Source organism: Dasypus novemcinctus, chromosome 4, assembly GCF_030445035.2.
Source record: "Dasypus novemcinctus isolate mDasNov1 chromosome 4, mDasNov1.1.hap2, whole genome shotgun sequence".
NCBI lineage: Eukaryota > Metazoa > Chordata > Mammalia > Cingulata > Dasypodidae > Dasypus > Dasypus novemcinctus.
Genome location: NC_080676.1, coordinates 168,652,385 through 168,670,742, shown reverse-complemented (window position 1 = coordinate 168,670,742; position 18,358 = coordinate 168,652,385). Strand labels below are relative to the sequence as shown.

The following is an 18,358-nucleotide window of genomic DNA, read 5'->3' as shown; positions in this document are numbered from 1 at the left end:
AGCCCGGCCACTGTCCGCGTCCACGCGGGGTAAAGAAAGACTCAAAGGAGGGCCAAGCCATAAAGCTGGCCTCACAAACGGTGGTCTAGGCTTTCTAGGAGGAGAGGTGCCCAGACTGTGGGGAGGACAAAGCCTGCTTCACTCAGAAACAGCCCGCGCAGGCACACCCAGGAATGACACTCACGGTTTCTCAAAGGAAAACTATTTTACATAAATCACTCATGAAAAAGTCACCTCAACTCTGATTTAGATTTCCCATAAAGGCACTTTTTTCCACTCAGTTAAAAATTCAAGACACTGAATGCAGTGTTCACACAAGAAATTCACTACATTTCATCTTAGGAAAAAAAATAAAGTTAGTAATGATTTGTGAAGATGTCTGGGATACTCATGTTTAGAAAACAAGTGAAATCCAGCCCTCTACGGACTCCTTACACCACAGACATCCCCACCTCCACAGCCCCCCACACTCCTCCCCCCCCCCGGGCCCTTCCCCCCTAGCCCTTCTCCCCCCACCCTGGCCCTTCTCCCCCCACCTTGGCCCCCACCCCGGGCGCCCCCCAGGCCCTTACCAGCAGGCAGGTGCCCATCCACTCCAACACCAGCACGTCCACCTTCTCAGGCAGCACCACGTCCTCCACCTTCTGCTGGAACACGGTGATGGTGTCGGCGAAGCAGTTCTGCACGACCAGCTGCCCCGTGTGCTGGGCCATCTCACTGGCATCCACGGCGTACACCTGCACGCGGGCAGAGGCACCCTCAGCCAGGCAGCGACCCAGCTGCGACTCGGGCCTGCGTCAACTCAGGCAGCAGCACCAGAACCAGGACCCACGATAGCCGGAAACCAGGAAAGATGTGGGTGGGGACATCTCCTGGGAAGGCTCGTGCCATGGGAGCCGCCTCTCCTCCCTCCTTCCCCCACAGCAGGAAGTCCACCTGACCCACGGCCGAATCGCCTCAGCCCACCTGCCGGGGCTGCATGAGGCTAGGGCCTGCTGGGAGCTTCCTGCCTGGGGGTGGCACCCCATCCAGCCACGCCAGGAAAGAGGTCGGGGGCCAGCGTGCTCCATGGAGTGTGGAGGCGGTCAGCACTCTGGGGCCTGGACGTGCTGACGCACAGCAGGGCAACTCCCACCCAGAGCTGGCGCCTGTGCCCTGCATTTAGCTGAAATAAACGTCTCACAGAGAACATCCCATCGTGGCCACCAGCCAGTCTGCTGCACGGATGCACAACTCCAAGGGTCCCAACAGGGAAGCACCAAGCTCAGAACCTTCCGAGGCAGCGCTCTGGCCCCTGGCCCCCCCCCCCCCCCCCCCCGCTCCTACTCACTGCTTTTGGCTCTGCGTGATGTGCACAGAAGAGGCTGATAATCCCAGTGCCGCAGCCAACGTCCAAGATCACTTTATCTTTCAGGGATTCTTTATTCTGCAGGATAACGCTGCAATATTTAGTTGTGCGCGGCTGGTCTGCCGACATTTCCAAGTGAAGTTTCTAGAGAAAATGAGACATTTAGAATTATTGCCATTTGTCTAGAATGAAAGAGGTCCCACAACTTAACAAGAAAAGCTACCCAATTTAAAAATGGGCAAAAGACTTGAACAGAGAGTTTTCCAAAGAGGAGATACAAATAGCCAAAAGGCACATTGAAAGATGCTCAACATCACTAGCTATTACAGAAATGCACATCAAAACTAAAATTAAATGTCATTTTACACCTTATAGAACAGCCATTACAAAGATAGGAAACTACAAGTGCTGGAGAGGCTGTGGAGAAGGGGGAACACCCCTTCACTGCAGGAGGGAATGCAGAAGGATGACGCCTCTGCAGAGGACAGATTACGGCTCCTCAGGAAGCTGAAAACAGAACTGCTGTGTGATCCAGCAGTCCTGCTACTATGAATATATTCAGAAGAACTGGAGTCAGGGACGCAAACAGACATTTGCACACCCATGTTCATAGCAGCATCATTCCCAAGAGCTAAAAGACGGAAACAACCGAAGTGTCCAGTGAATGGATATACAAGATGTGGTGAACACACACGATGGAACATTGTTCAGCTGTAAGAAGAAATGAACCGGGGAAACACATGACAACATGGAGGAAACTTGAGGATATTATGTTGAGTGAAACAGGCCAGACACAAAAGGACGAATATTGCGCAGTCACACTGCTATGAACTGAGTATGAGAACACTTAGGGAGTTAAACAATAGTGTACAGGTTAGTAGGAGACAGAGCACCGGTTGAGAAGGGGTAGCTGATGCTGGATAGAGTGTTTAATAAGGTTGACTGTAAATACGTGGGAATGGATGGAGTTGATGGCAGCACATTATGATGCTTATAAACGTGACTGTGGCTGAAAGGGGTAGTGTAGGGAGATTAATGTTTATTGAAAGACAGCTAGAGGATACTCTAGGTACTATATACCATAGTGATTTAGGTGGGGGATGAGGGTTATGGTTAATAATAAAAATACAAGAATATTCCTCTATTATATGGTGTTAAGAATATGGTAATACATGGAAAAATACAACTAATGTAACTTATAGCCTATAGTTAACAGCAATAATGTAATATTTTTGTAGCAAATGCTAAGAAGGTAAGGTATTAATGCTAAATGTAAAAAGAAAAAAAGAGTACGGGATTTAGTTTTAGGAGATGAATATGATCAAGCATTTTTTTCCCTTCATTAACAAGGAGATCCTGGTCATGTCATTTAGCAAATCTGTGCTCATTTGCGTGTCTTTCTGAATGTTGGAGAAACAAATGAGTTTATTTTTAGAATTAAATAAGATAAATGTACCTGGACAGAATTTTCTAAAGTAATGTTACCATAATGTGTTAAGCTGTCTTTTTTCTGCTATTTTATTTTTTGAAGTTGAAATAAAGTTTATTATATTTTTAAAAACTATTATAGATTTTAGTGAGATTAAAGGGTATGGAACAGGGCTGCCAGAGGCGCAAGGAGGATGACTCCATGGGAAAGCGAGGAAGCTGTCTTCGGGGAATTTAAGTCAAGGAGTAGTTTGCTTTGTATTAAAAAAAAAAAAAAATGGAAAAATACATCAGCAAAAAATAGAAATAAAAACAAAAACACATCAAGAGACATTAGGGAAAGTGGCCAGCAAGGAGTGAGGCAGAAGCTTCGGGACTCCCCGCAGCGTCTCCCTGTGCCGCCCGAGCCTGGGGCAGGCGTGGACGGGGGGGGGCGGGCGACACCCTCCTGGCCACGTCCCCACCGTGTCCCCCTCATGGCCGAGCCCACCCCCAGAGTCCGCACACCCGGGCGGGAGGCCCCTTCTCACACGGGAACTTCCCGTTTGCTCGCGGGGCTGATAGACTAGTACAGGTCGGGGGTAGGCTAAGCAGGGGGTACCCCATGCTGCGGGGATGCGCGAGGCCCCAGCCGCGCCCCAGGGAGGGGGCATCTAGGACGGGAGGACGAGCGCGCTGGGCCAGCGCTGCCCCTCCCCGGGAGGACACCAGCCTCCCGCCAAGGCCCAGGGGAGGTCAGAGCTGCCGCCGAAGCGCACGGTACCCCCGCCCTTCCACCCCCCCAGCGCATCGCAGCACACGGTACCCCCACCCTTCCCCGCAGCACTCGGCACCCCCCGCCCTTCCACCCCCCCAGCGCCACGCACGGCACCCCCGCCCTTCCACCCCACCCCAGCGCCGCGCACGGCACCCCCCGCCCTTCCACCCCCCCAGCGCCGCGCATGGCACCCCCGCCCTTCTCCGAGCGCAGCGCACGGCACCCCCGCCCTTCCACCCCCCCAGCGCATCGCAGCACACGGTACCCCCACCCTTCCCCGCAGCACTCGGCACCCCCCGCCCTTCCCCCCCACCCCAGCGCCGCACATGGCACCCCCGCCCTTCTCCGAGCGCAGCGCACGGCACCCCCGCCCTTCCACCCCCCCAGCGCATCGCAGCACACGGTACCCCCACCCTTCCCCGCAGCACTCGGCACCCCCCGCCCTTCCACCCCCCCAGCGCCACGCACGGCACCCCCGCCCTTCCACCCCCCCAGCGCCACGCACGGCACCCCCGCCCTTCCACCCCCCCAGCGCCGCGCATGGCACCCCCGCCCTTCCCCCAGCGCCGCGCTCGGCACCCCCGCCCTTCCCCCAGCGCCGCGCTCGCCACCCCCGCCCTTCCACCCCCCCCCCAGCGCATCGCAGCACACGGTACCCCCCCTTCCCCCCAGCGCAGTGCAGCTCACAGCACCCCCACCCTTCCCCCCAGCGCAGTGCACGGTACCCCCACCCTTCCCCTCCCAGCGCAGTGCTCGGCACCCCGCCTTCCCGCCAGCACAGCGCACAGCACCCCCGCCCTTCCCCCCCTTCCCCTCCCAGCGCAGTGCTTGGCACCCCCCACCTTCCCCCCAGCAGAGCACACAGCACCCCTGCCCTTCCCCCCCCCCCCAGCCCTGCTCTCTGGCACCACTCCTGCCCCCCCCCCCAGCACCCCTGGCCCAGTCCCCACTCCCCAGCACTCCAGCTGCGGAAGCGCAGCAGGCAGGGGTATCGGCTCTGAGGGCAGGACAAACCAGCAGGTGGGAACAGAGCCAGGGCAGGCCACTCTGATCTGGACAGAGCCTTGAGTACTTGAAATACAGTATAATGTTTAACAGGCATAAAGGGAAAAAAGTAGGAGCTGAAAGAGAGGATAAAATGTACAGAGTGAGTTTGGGGCCAAGAGGAGGACCGAACCCCTCCTCCCCAGAGCTGCCGGCAGAGGCCCCGGTCCTGCGCCTGGCTAGCTCTGGCCAGACACCTCGCCGGTCACTTCTGCTGCAGACCTGGAGGGAAGCTCGGTGCCCGCTCCTGCGCAGGCCTGGAGGCTCAGACTCATGGCCTGGGTCCTCCTGCACCTGCCCAGGTCTGGACTTGCCGGCCAGCTGAGGCTCCTGAGGGCTCCAGGCCTGCACGGCCCAGTGAGGCAAGCCTGAGGGTCCAGGGCAGCTGAGATGAGCATGACGGTGATGGAGGCGCCCTCGGGCCGCGCAGAAAGCTGGGCAGGAACCACATCTGCTGGGAATGAGGAGGAGGAAAGCAATCCTGGAAAGACGTGGCTGGGGGGACGAGCAGCTGACGTTCCCGAGGTGGAGAGGCCAGCAAATGGCACAAAAAGTTTATTCAGAGAAGGAAAAGCCAGCTCTCCAGAAAGGAAGGGTGCACCTTCCAGAAAACGATCGTAACCAAACACACAGAACTTAGTATCTTTGTCAAGTCACTGTTTTTCAAGGATGAAAAAAAGATTCCTCAGGCCCGTGCAGGGATGCCCCTTTTAAGGGACAGAGGAGATCAGCTGGTGCTCATACTTCCCCATAGCACCTGAAGGCCAAAATGCAGAGGAAAATAAAGTAATCCAGGAATATCTTCCTAGTTACATTGTCACTGAACATGAAATAACTAGAAATATAAGTCTAAATCAAACTTCTGGAGATGATAATGATGTCTCTATGGGATTAACAACAGATTAGACATTGTACGATAAAAGATCAGTGGACTTGAAAACATGCTATCCAAAATGAAAGAGAGAAAAATAAAAAAATTAGAGCATTAGTGAGCTGTGGGGCAAGGGGAACTTCAAGTGCCTGATACATGTATAACTGGAATCCACAAAGGAAAGAAAAGCAGAGAAATGTTTGATAAAATAAGGGCTGAAATTTTTCCAAATCTGATTAAAACTACAAAAGAAAGTTAACAAATCCCAAGCATAAGAAACATGACAAAAAACAAAACAAAACACCAAAGTACATCAAAAAAAAAAAAAAGCTCAAACATGCAATGAAAAGAAATCCTTAAAAATGCCTGAAAAAAGAGACAGATTAACACAGAGACACAGAGAAATTAAGGGCAGCACATTTCTGGTCCTAAGTCATGCAAGCCAGAAGACCACGGAGCAGTATCTCTAAAGTAATGAAATGGGGAAAAACTGTCAAGCTAGAATTCTATAACCAGCAAAAACATTTTTCAAAAACAAAGATGAAATACTTTTTTAAGCAAACTGAAATGGAAAGAATTCATCACGAGCAAGTTGGGCACTACAAGAAATGTTAAAGGAAATCCTTTACAGAAAAAAATAAAGAAAAGGAAAAGAAAGACACCAGATGGAGATTTGAATCCACGTGAAGTGGTGAAGAACCAGAGAGGTGACTCCTGAGGAAACGGACTTTGTCTTGTTACTTCAACTTCTTTAAAAGGAAACTATCTAAAGAAAACAGAACAACATACATGCTTATGAGTCTAAAAATGTCTGACAGTAATGGAACACAAGTTAGGAGGCAGAACAAGTTAAAATGTAGACTCCAGTCTTCCAGCAAACACCAAGCAAGCAGAACAGAGTTATAGTTCATAACCAACAAAGGATACAAAGCAAGACACAATTATCCTGCCTACAAGAAACCGACTTTTTTTTATCCCCCCCCTTGCAGCTTTTTGCGTGCTGACTGCTCTGTGTCCGTTCACTGCGCGCTCTTCTGTGTTTCCGCTTGTCTCCCTTTCTGTTGCGTCACCTTGCTGAGGCGGTGCTTGTGGGTGGGACGGCACCCCATGGCACCCGAGCCAGCGGCTTTCCACAGCGTGCGGGCGAGCCTGCCTTCAGGAGGAGACTCCGGGATGCGAACCCAGGGCCTCCCCAACTGACTGAGCCATAGCCACTTCCCAAAACCTACTTTTATTAAGCCACAACTAGGTAAAAGCAAGAAGTTGAAAAAAGGCATACCATGTTAATACCAGTCAAAAGAAAGCTGAAGTAGCTACATTAATTCCAGACGAAGCACATTTCAGTGCAAAGAGAATTCCCAGGGATAAAGATGGTCATTTCAAAATGATAGAGAGATCATCAAAAGGATATAACTCTGAATATGTTCGCACCTAATATCAGAGTTTCAAAATATACAAAGCAAAAACTGGTAGAAGTGCAAAGAGAAACACACAAATACACAATTATAGTAGAGATTTTGGCAGCCTCCCCTCAATAACTGACAGAAATAGACCAAAAATTAGTAAGGCTAGAGAAGGCTTGAACAACACTATCGATCAACTTAATTTAACTGATATACAGAGAACAATTTGCCCAACCATTTACAATGGTAATAATAAACAAAATATTTAACAATAAGTTTAGCAAGAAATGTACACAATCTATATGATAAGAACCCTTAAAACTCTGAGGGACATAAAACAAAGTCCGAAATTTTAATGTATACATTACGCGCAATACCAAATGAAATGCCAACCAACTTGATGTAGTGGAAGGGAGCACAACAAAATGATACTATGATTAGTTTAAAAACATAATAAATACCCAAGGCTAGCAAAAAAAAAATTCTGGAAAATATGGAAATTGCTGGAGGCCTGACTCTCCCAGATCTTACAATAATTATTTTTGTTTTCTGGATGCTGAAACAAATACCAAACATTGGGACTCTACTGATTCATGGCTCTGAGACAAGAAAAAGTAAAAAATCAAGGCATCGGAAAGCGGATGTAACTCAAGCAGTTGAGCTCCCACCTGCCACAAGAGGTCCCAGGTTTGGTTCCCGGTGCCTCCTAAAGAAGATGAGCAAGACAGCGAGCTGACACGACAGGCTGACGCGGCGAGCTGACACCGCAGAGGAACAAGGAAGAAAAACGAGAGATACCAGAGTAGGGAGTGGAGATGGTGCAAGCGATTGGGCACTTGCCTCCCACATGTGAGGCCCCAGGTGTGGTTCCCGAGCACACAACTAATGAGCACACACCGAACAGACAGCGAGCACAACAATGAGGGGCTGGGGAGAAATAAATAAATCAATAAAATAAATCTGAAGACTGGGGCATCCCGAGGCTGGCTGCCCGCGGCCCCTGTCCTTCCTTTCTGCGACGTGGCAAGGCACATGGAGGGGTCTCCTCCTCCTCTGCCGCAGGCCAGTGACCTCCAGCTTCTGGCTACTCATGTGGCTTCTCCTTCTACGTCCAATTTCCTTTACTTCTGAGGACGTCTGCCCTGCTGAGTCAAGGCCCAGCTCGTTTAGTCTGGGTACCTCAAGGGTCTGTTTACAAAGGGGCTCACACCGACGGGACAGGAGCATATCCTTAATTATCTTACGATAATTGAACTGAAGGAGAAACAGGCTGAACAGAGATTCCAGAAAAGGACCCTGGAAACTTAACTACGACAAATGTGGCATTTAGTGTATAATTAGTAGGAAAAAGAGGATTATTCAATAAATTATTTGGGGACAGCTGGATATTGGTGGAGAGATTAAGGTGAAATTTTCCTTTTTACAAGAAAATTCCAGATTGATTTAAATATTTGATCTTCAAAATGACATCTTTCAAGCTCTGAAACAAAGCATGGTGTATTAGTCAGCCAAAGGGGTGTTGATGCAAAATACCAGAAATCGGTTGGTTTTTATAAAGAGCATTTATTTGGGGTAGAAGCTTACAGTTACCAAGACATAAAGCATAAGTTACTTCCCTCACCAACCTCTGTTGCCACATGTTGCAGCAAGACGGCTGCCAGCGTCTGCCAGGGCTCAGCCTTCCTCTTCCCCTTAGGGCTCCATGGTCCCAGCTTCTTCCTATCTCAGCTGTAGGCTGGGATGAGTCTTTTCTCTCTCCCAGGGCTCAACCCTCTCTGGGCTCAGCTGCGCTGGTCTCTCCACAAGGTCACCTGTAGACCAGTAAGCTCTCTCTCCCCCCAGGGCCTCTGCCATGTCTATGGAGCCATCTCTATGGAGCCATCTCTGTTTCTGAGTTCTTCTCCTCTGTGTTTACTTCCGAGGGCTCTAGAATCCAAAACGCCAACTAAGTCCTCTGCCGTGTAGTTTTCTGAGTCCCCGGACTCAATGTCCTACTGATGTGGTTCAAGCAAAGCTTTAATCATAATTTAATCAAATAAAAGTGAAATCTCTGAAGTACATTCTAATATGCCCAGACAAACAGACCAGTTTACAAATATAATCCAATATCTATTTTTGGAATTCATAAACAATACCAAACTACTAAAGATGGATATTTATAATCTGAGAAAGGAGAAGACTTTTCAAGGTAGGACATAAAACCCAGAAGTCACACACAAAAAAGGAAAAATCTGACTATAGAAAGAAGGAAAAGTTCAATATGGGGAAAAAAGAGTGGCACGTGGTATGTGAACACACATAAACAAAAGCTAAAGTACTTGATTTACATATAGTGTGGGGAGCCACCCGCTGCAAAATCTATTTACAACCTCCAACAACATGCGCGGATTTCACAACTACCTCAGCCCTGCCCTCCCTTTCCTTCTTCTTCTTCCTTCTTGTTTCTTTGTTCTCCCCTTCCCGCCACAACTCTGGTGACCACAGCAAGCACGCATGCGCAAGGCCCAAAACTCTGCAGACCCGGCACGAACTTTCAGCCAATCCCCTCCTTGAACGTCTGCCACCCGCAAAACCAGCCTACCACCTATGGACACGCTCCCTTCCCTCAGTATAAATTCCCATGTCCTACCCCCAATAAACGAGGCTTGATCAGAACCCTGTCTTGCCTCCATTCTTCTCTCGACTCCTGCCCCTACCCCTGCTTCTTCTCACAGGCCCCTGGACTCGCCCCTGCCGGTTTCGGGCAATATAGGACAATGGAAATCAAAAGAAGGATGGGCAAAGGACAACCAGCAAGATAGTGGTGGAGTAAGGAGCTGCTAGAGTCAGCTCCTGCTACAGGCAGTTCGTAAACACCCAGAGCTCTCTGGAGCTGCTGAAGCACCTGTTTGGGGGCTCCAGGAGACAAGAGAGCAGCCTGCAACATATGTGAAGAAATGGAAGGAGGAGACTGCCCATCTGCAGAGAAGACTAGTAAGTAGAGGCTCCACGCCCCAGAGGCTGGTGCCCATCCTCCACTGGAGGCACAAGCCGCCTCGGGAGCTGTTCCACGGCTGGAATTGAAAGCTCTACTTCTAAAAAATGGGGGAGGAAGAGACAGTTGGGCACCAACTTCAGCTACTGAGGAGTAAATTCACAGGCTAACGCATAATCCTGAGAACAGCTCAAGTTTGAGCCTGTCCAAGTCAGAAAGAGGCTGGGAACCGCCACCTTAACTCCACACCTGGCACGGGGGGAAGCGGGGTGGACTGAAAATCACAGTACTGGGGGGGACCAGCTTCTTTCCATCCAGGTCAGACTGCAGCTCTAGCCTAGGCCCCAGTGCCACCTCCAGCAGGGAGGAAGCTGTGGGGACCTGCGCCAGCCTATCCAGGAAATTACCAGCCAAGCCACAGAGGCCAGCTATTATCCAACTCTGGTGGCACGAGCCACCCGAGGAGCTATTCTGTTGCTGGAATTGGAAGCTCCATTTCTCAAAAACAGGGAAGGAGCAGACAGATGGCTGCCGATTTCAGCTACTGGTTAGTAGAATCGGCTAGCTAAGATATAACCCTGGAAACCCTGTGAGTCAGTCCAAGTCCGAAAGAGGCTGGTGGCCACTATTGAGAGTCCGCCCACAGCCTGAGGGGAAGCCAGGACCAAAAATCACAGTGATGGTAGGAACTGGTTTCTTTCAAAAGATTGTCCTGCAGCCCCAGCTAGGCTTCAGCCCTGCCTCTGGCAGGGAGGAGGCTGAGGAGGCCTGCACCAGCAGATACAGGCAACTGCAGGTACCTTTGGCTGGCACAGACTGAATAATCAGAAGTCTACCAGGGCAACTGCGGTCATCATGGACCTGCTCTGCATAGATTGCTGCCCACACCTGCAGCTCCATCCCCACTCCAGGCAGGGAAGAAAGGGGTATGAAACTTCTTCATCAATCTCTCCCAGCAACTACAGTCTAGGACTGCACGACTTGGATTACTCCACACAGCTGTGACTGTCCCTACCCCTGGCAAAGGACAAAGTTGCAAGAAGCTCACTGGAACCTGGCGCAATGAGGGCAGCTTGAGCCTCCACAGCTTATAGCTCCAACTACATCCTTGGCTCCCACTGCACGACCAGCAAGGGAGAAAGGGCAGGAAGCCCTAAACTAAAGAGAAAAACTGCATGCAGAATAAATACTCTAGTAATCCAGATGCCAAGATACCAACAGAAAATTACAACCCCACCAAGAAACAGGAAGCTATGGCCCAGTTAAAAGAATAAGATAAGCTTCCAGATGACACAAAAGGGTTGAGACAACTAATCACAGATGTTCAAACAAATCTCTTTAATAAATTCAATGAGATGGATGGCTAAAGAGAGTAAGGATATTAAGAAGACACTGGATGAGCATAAAGAAGAATTTGAAAGCATACATAGAAAAATAGCAGATCTTATGGGAATGAAAGGTGCAATAAATAAAATTTAAAAAACACTGCAGACATGTAATAGCAGATCTGAGAAGGCAGAAGAAAGGACTGGTGAGCTTGAAGAAATGGCCTCTGATAGTGAACACAGAAAAGAACAAATGAAGAAAAGAATTAGAAAACTTGAACATGTCTCAGGGAACTAAATTACAGCAAAAGGCATACAAACATATATGTCATGGGTGTCCCAGAAGGAGAAGAGAAGGGAAAAGGGGCAGAAGGAATATCTGAAATAATAATGGTAGAAAATTTCCCAACCATACTGAAGGACACAGATATCCATGTCCAAGAAGCACAATGTACTCCCATCCGAAAAAATCCAAATAGACCAACGCCAGGACACATACTCATCAGAATGTCAAATGACAAAGACAAAGAGAGAATTCTAAGAGCAGCAAGAGAAAAGCCATGCATAACATATAAGGAATATCCAGTAAGATTAAGCGCTGATTTCTCACCAGAAACCATGGAGGCAAGAAGATTCTGCAAGAGGAGAATTCCAGCCAAGAATCTTATATCTGGCAAGACTGTCTTTCAAAAATGAAGGTGAGTTTAGAATACTTACAGAAAAACAGAAACAGAATTTCTAAGCAAGAGAGCAGATTTTCAGGAAATTTTAAAGAGTGTGCCAGAGCCTGAAAAGACAGGACAGAGAGGCCTGGATGAGTGTCTAGAAATGAAGATTATATCAATAAAAGTAACTAAAACTGTTAAAAGAGTGGTGAAAATAAAATATAATAGAAAATAAAATATGACTCAAATACAAATAAACTTAACCAATGATGTAAAGCACTTGTATTCAGAAAACTGCAACTCAATGTTAAAAGAAATCAAAAAAGGCCTAAATAACTGGAAGAACATTCCATGCTCACAGATTGGAAGACTAAATATCATTAAGATGGCAATTCTACCTAAACTGATATACAGATACAATGCATTCCCGATAAAAATTCCACCAGCATTAAAAAAAAAATTGAAAACATGATCATCAAATTTATTTGGAAGGGTAGGGGGCCTGAATAGCCAGACACATTATAAAAAGGAAAAGCAAACCCTCTTCTCCAGACTTTAGAGCATATTACCCAGCTATAGTGGTAAAAAGTCTGATACTGGCATAAAGACAAACATATAGACCAATGGAGCCAAATTTATGGTTCAGACACAGACCCTCACATGTATGGTCAAGTGATTTCTGACCAGCCTGTCAAACACACAGAGCTCGCATAGAACAGTCCATTCAACAAATGGTGCTTAAAGAACTGGATATCCACAGCCAAAGAAGGAAAGAGGACCCCTATCTCACACCTTATCCAAAAATTAACTCAAAATGGATAAAAAAGCCTAAAAACAAAAAGAAGAACCATAACTTCTAGAAGAAATTGTAGGAAAATATCTGTACACCCTGGTGGTAGGTGGTGGATTTTTAAAGGAGATGAGGACTGAGATGGACTACTGACGTTTAACATATGTAGAAGCTTTAATTAGCTTTACTGTAAAAGTGTAGAAATGTATGGAATGAATGGTAACACAGTGAGTAACAGCTAGTTTATATATGGGGATGTGACTGAAAATGGTAGTCTAGGTATGTAAATGCCAATTGACAGAATGCTAGAGAATAATCTAGGAACTGAATAGCACAGTAAACCAAGAGGTGGATGAGAATTGTGGTTGATGGTACAGATGCAAGAGTGTCCTTTGTGAGCTAGAGCCGATGTACATCACTGTTGCAGGGTGTTGGGAATGTGGAGGAGCATGGGAAAAATACAGCTAAAGTGACCTATGGACTACGGTGATAGTAATAATATAATATTCTTGCATCTATGCAAAAGATGTACTGTGTCAATAATGAAGCAGTATGGAAAATGTGAGCCAAATGTACACTATGGACGTGGTAACAACCAGATGATATTATCTTATCTGTAGCAAATGTTCCACCACAGTGTGGTGTGTTGATGGAAGGGTGTTGTTTGGGAATTCTGCACTTTTGCATGATTGTTTTATAAGTTTGCAACTTCTGTCATAAAAAACATAATTAAAAAATAATAGGGTGGGTTGGGGGAAAAAAAGAAATATGGGAAAATAGAAGAATATTTTAAAATGTACAAAAGGTGAAAAAATATATAAAAGATAATCAAAGCTCACTTAAAGATGGAAATAAAAATGGTAAGTACCATGTTCACCTTTAATTAAGATTGGAGATCTTTTTTTACACTGATTATTTATGGTAGGGAAATAAGCAATCTCATACATAATTGATAAGACTATAATTGGTGAATCTTTCTGGAGGGCAAATTCACACTACCTATCAAAAGAAAAAGAAAAAAAAATATATATATATATATATGCATACACCCTCTAATTTACCCTATGAAAATTCTAACCAAAATTTAACAAGATTTATGTACAGATGATTTTCACTTCAACATTCTGTGTCATAATAAAAGACGTTAATCGCTGTTCATCGGTATGGTTCTTATAAAATCAAGCATAACACTGTGCAGATATTACAAAGCATAGGTGCTGATATGGAAGAAACATCAAAATAATACATCTACAAGAAAAGACCAAAGTGAAAATCAGTGTGTGTGAGCTATTCCTTTTGTACAAATTTTTAAAAAATAAAAGATGTAGCTTATAAGCATAAACCTCGATGAACGGTAGCTATCTTTGGAGTCAGAGCCTGGTAGAGCAAGGACTTTTCATACTTTTCATTATCTACCTTAACTTAAGGAGCTGAAAGTTATAACCATGTACATGCACAGTATTTTTTCTCTTTTAACATTTTACATTTTGAAATATGACATATATGAAAAGTACCTTAGAAAGTTCCTGTAGCCTTTTTCAACTACGATTATATTGGAAATACCTGTATACCCAACACCAGAACACTGCCAACACCCCCAAACCTCATCAGCTTCAGCTGAGATGCCTCTGATTAAATTATGTTAAGATCAGGACTTTGATTCAACCACTTCATTAGGGCAACTCAGTTTGAGTCCCCCCCCCCCCTTTGTTGGCTATCTAAATGTTCACTCAATCAAGGAGACACAGGAAATAGATACACAGAGTAAGAGAGACAGTTCTACAGATACAGAAGAGGCCCTGGGAAGACAGACGAGCCCTATGCCAGCCCACAGCTGGGATGAGAAGACGCTGGGCCCACAGAGCCTTGAGAGGGAAGAGGCAGGCTGAGCCCTTGCAGACGTCGCCCGCCATCTTGCTTCAACACGTGGCAACAGAGTTTGGTGAGGACGTAACTTGGACGTGGACTCTTTAGAGCCTGGTAACTGTAAGCTTCCACCCCAAGTAAATACCCTTTATAAAAGCCAACAGATTTTTGGTACTTTGCATCAGCACCACTTTGGATGACTAAAACACAGGTTCTTCTAGTCAGGGTAATTAGGAAAGGAAAAGAAATAAAATGCAGATTTCCAGACTGGAAATAAAGAAGTAAGTTATACTCATCAGCCGACAACATAATTGTGTATACAGAAAATCCTAAAGAACCCACTAAAAACTATTAAAGCTAATAAACTAGTATAACAAGGCTACAAAATACAAAAATCAATTGCAGGGAAGTGGATGTAACTCAAGTGACATCTACCATCTGGGCGGTCCAGGGTTCAACACCTGGGGCCTCCTGGTGAAGGCAAGCTGGCCCCCACGGAGTGCTGGCCTGCACAGTGAGCTGGCCCAAGCAGAGTGCTGGCCCGTGCAGGAGTGCCAGCCCATGCAGGAGTGCCACCCCGCGCAGCAAGCTGGCCTGAGCAGAGAGCTGGAGCAGAAAGATGACGCAACAAAATGAGACACAAACTGACAAAAAGAGACACAGCAGACTGGGGAGCTGAGGGGGCGCAAGAAATTAAGCACCTCTCCCCCATTCTGGAAGGTCCCAGGATCAGTTACCAGTGCCGCCTAAAGAGAAGACAAGCAGACAAAGAAGTACACAGAGCGAATGGACAGAGAGATCAAGACAATGAGGTAGTGGGGGAGAGTGGGAATAAATAAATCTTTAAAAAAAAAAATCAATTGCAAGGAGTGGATGTGGCTCAAGCAGTTGAGCGCCCACCTACTACATGGGAGGTCCCAGGTTCGGTTCCCAGTGCCTCCTGAAAAAAGAGAAACAAACAACAAGTAAAACAAGTGAAAATACCAACTCAAGAAAGCCAATGTGGCTCAGTGGTTGAGCACCAGCTTTCCACATACTAGTCCCGGGTTCAATCCCTAGCCCGAATGCCTCAAAAAAAAAAAAAAAAAAAAAATCGATTGCAAGGTTCATGTTCACCAAGATGGTGAGTGAGAGGCTCCAAGGTTCCATCCCCTCACAGAATCTTTGAAAACTAGCAGAACCATATTTCTCAGAGCTCTGAAAACAGTTTTCACAGTCACTGCAACAAAGGCTTCCAGTAACTCGGTGAACGCCACATCAAGAAAAATGCACCTTAAAAGAAAACCTCCCAGCACCACTGCTGGCCCTTCCTCCACCCCGTCCCCAGCTTGGTGCACAGCCAGCACATGCTCTCACTGCAGGACTCTGGTGCAAGTTTCAGAGGGAACAGTGTAATCCTGCTACAGTGGCATGCATGCATGTCTGTACCCGTCTACCTGGTGGCTAACTGAAGAAGTCTCCAATTTGGTGTGCGAGAACCTGCCCTGCAGGCCAAAGTACAAATTGTAACAGCCTGGGGCAAAGAACTACCAGCTTTAAGACATGGAACAGAGCTCCCGAGACTAGAAGAAAGGCTAGTTCACAGGGAGAAGAGGGGACATTCAGAGTCACGTAAACAGGAGAATTCCTAAGGCCATGAGCACATGCCCAGGACAAGACAAATGCTCAGAAAAACACTGAGGACCCCAACTTAAAGAACTTTGGGCTGTTCTTAAGTTTCACTCTTAGGAAAGCTAAGCTCTGAAGGGGTCCGTCAGTCAACATAGCTCCAATCAGCAAGGAATGTTAAAGAAAGGTGTTTTTTTGTTTATTTGTTTTTGTTAGTTCCTGACTTCATGAAAATCTGTTGTATTACCAGCTAGCTATAAATTTAAGGAACAGACATCTCAGATACAAAATTCCAGAGTTATCACATGAAAATTTTAAAATGTCCAATGTATAAGGAAAGATTACAAGGCATAAAAAGAAACTAGAAATGATGGCCAAACTAAATGAGCAAGAAAAAAATATCAAAAACCATCAATTAAGAACAGACTTCCCAAATACCAGATAAAGACTTTTAAAATTGGTTTTAAATATTCTTAAAGAGCTAATGGAAAACAGACATAAGGAACCAAAGGATATCAGGGAAACCATTTATGAGCAAAATGAAAATTTCAATAGAGAAGTTATAGAAGGAACAAAACACAATAACTGGAATTGAAGACCACAATGACTGAAATAAAAAATTACCTATAGGGGTTTAACATCATATTGGAGCTGACAGAAAAAATAATCAGTGAAGATGATGATAAAACAACTGAAATTATTCAGAATGAGAAGCAGAAAGAAAAAAAGAATGAAATTTAAAAGTGAACAAAGCTAAAAGACCTGTGGGATACCATCAATCATACCAATAGAGCATCTTGGGAATCCAAGAAGGAGAAAAAGGAGCAGAAAGGATATCTGAAAACAAAACGACTGAAAACTTCCCAAATTTTAAAAAAGACATGAAAATACATATCAAAGTAACCCAATGAACCACAATCAGGATAAACTCAGAGAGATCCACACCAAAATAAAGTATAATCAAACTGTAAAATGCCAAAGACAGAGAAAGAATCTGAGAATTGCAAGTAGAAGCAATACATTATATACAAGGCAGCCCAAATAAAATCAAGTGGTGATTTTTCATCTGAAACCATGGAGGCAAGAAGGCAGTGGGACAATACATTCAAAATGATGACAAAAAAATTGTCAAGAATTTCTATAACCAATGAAACTATCTTTCAGAAACAAGGGAACGATTAAGACATTCCCAGATAAACAAACCTGAAGAAGTTCAACACCACTAAACCTACTCAATAAGCAAAGCTAAAATGAGGTCTTCAGAATGAAAGGAATGAACAGATAGAATGAACATGCATAAAGAAAAAAAGAACTCTTGTGAAAGCCACTAAAAGGGTAATTATAAACACCAGTACTAATGTAATTTTGGATTATAACTCCACTTTTTACTTCTGACAGGAATAAAATGCAAATGCATAAAAATAATGCTAAACTTATGCTTCGATTCATACTAAGTACAAAGATATCATTTATAGTCCCATTCCCCACCCTAAAGACATTACACTTACTGCAGCTGAATGACAGGGGAGCAGACGTCTTTCTCCCTGTCAGATGCTGCAACAGAAGAGAGAGGGTGGTCAAAGGGCTTCTCTTCAGTGAATTTTGCCAGCAGAGCCTGCTTTGAATCTCAGCTCTGGCCAGACCAGAAATGCAGGAAAGCAGAGGTTGAAAGAAAGACCTCTGTGGAAAGGAGCACTGATGAGTGCCATCTACTGGCCAGCCAGGAAAGTGCAAGGAGAAAAACTGCTTTTAGGTTTCTCTTTAGTCCCCAGGGATAAAGTCTGTGCCCTATTAGTGAGTCCCTGGCCCAATCTTGAGAACTTAAGTTGGGCAATTTTAAAGATTTAGAATACATTGAACTATAAAATCAAAGAAGAGCTATGGAAAGAAAAAAAAACAACACTAGGCAAGAGAGAGAAATTGGCCACCAGAATAAACTAACCAAGATATTCAGATGCCTAGACATGAGCAAAAATTTACAAGCCATACTAGAAAACAGGAAGAGATGGCCTAGCCAAAGGAAGAAAACAACTATCCTGACAATACACAGGATTTAAGACAACTAATGAATGATAATCACACAAATCTCCTAAATCAATTCAAAGAATTAAAGGAAAATATAACTAAAGAAATAAAGGATATTAAGAAGGGAATGGGTGAGCATAAAGGAAAATCTGAGTGGAGCGGGTGTAGCTCAGTAGTTGAGTGCTTGGGTTCAATCCCTGGTACATACTAAAAAATAAAAATAAAAAAAGAAGAAAAATTTGAAAGCCTGCAAA

At 45.7% G+C, this 18,358-nt stretch overlaps 1 protein-coding gene across 1 annotated transcript in view; it reads right to left on the bottom strand.

The window, feature by feature from the left end:
• The window catches only part of PRMT2 (protein arginine methyltransferase 2), a 78,731-nt gene that overhangs the window by 19,132 nt on the left and 41,241 nt on the right, over window positions 1-18,358 (bottom strand). Inside the window, 2 exon segments of the mRNA XM_058296393.2 lie at window positions 573-737; window positions 1,331-1,492. Coding sequence (XP_058152376.1) covers window positions 573-737; window positions 1,331-1,492 — 327 coding nt within the window.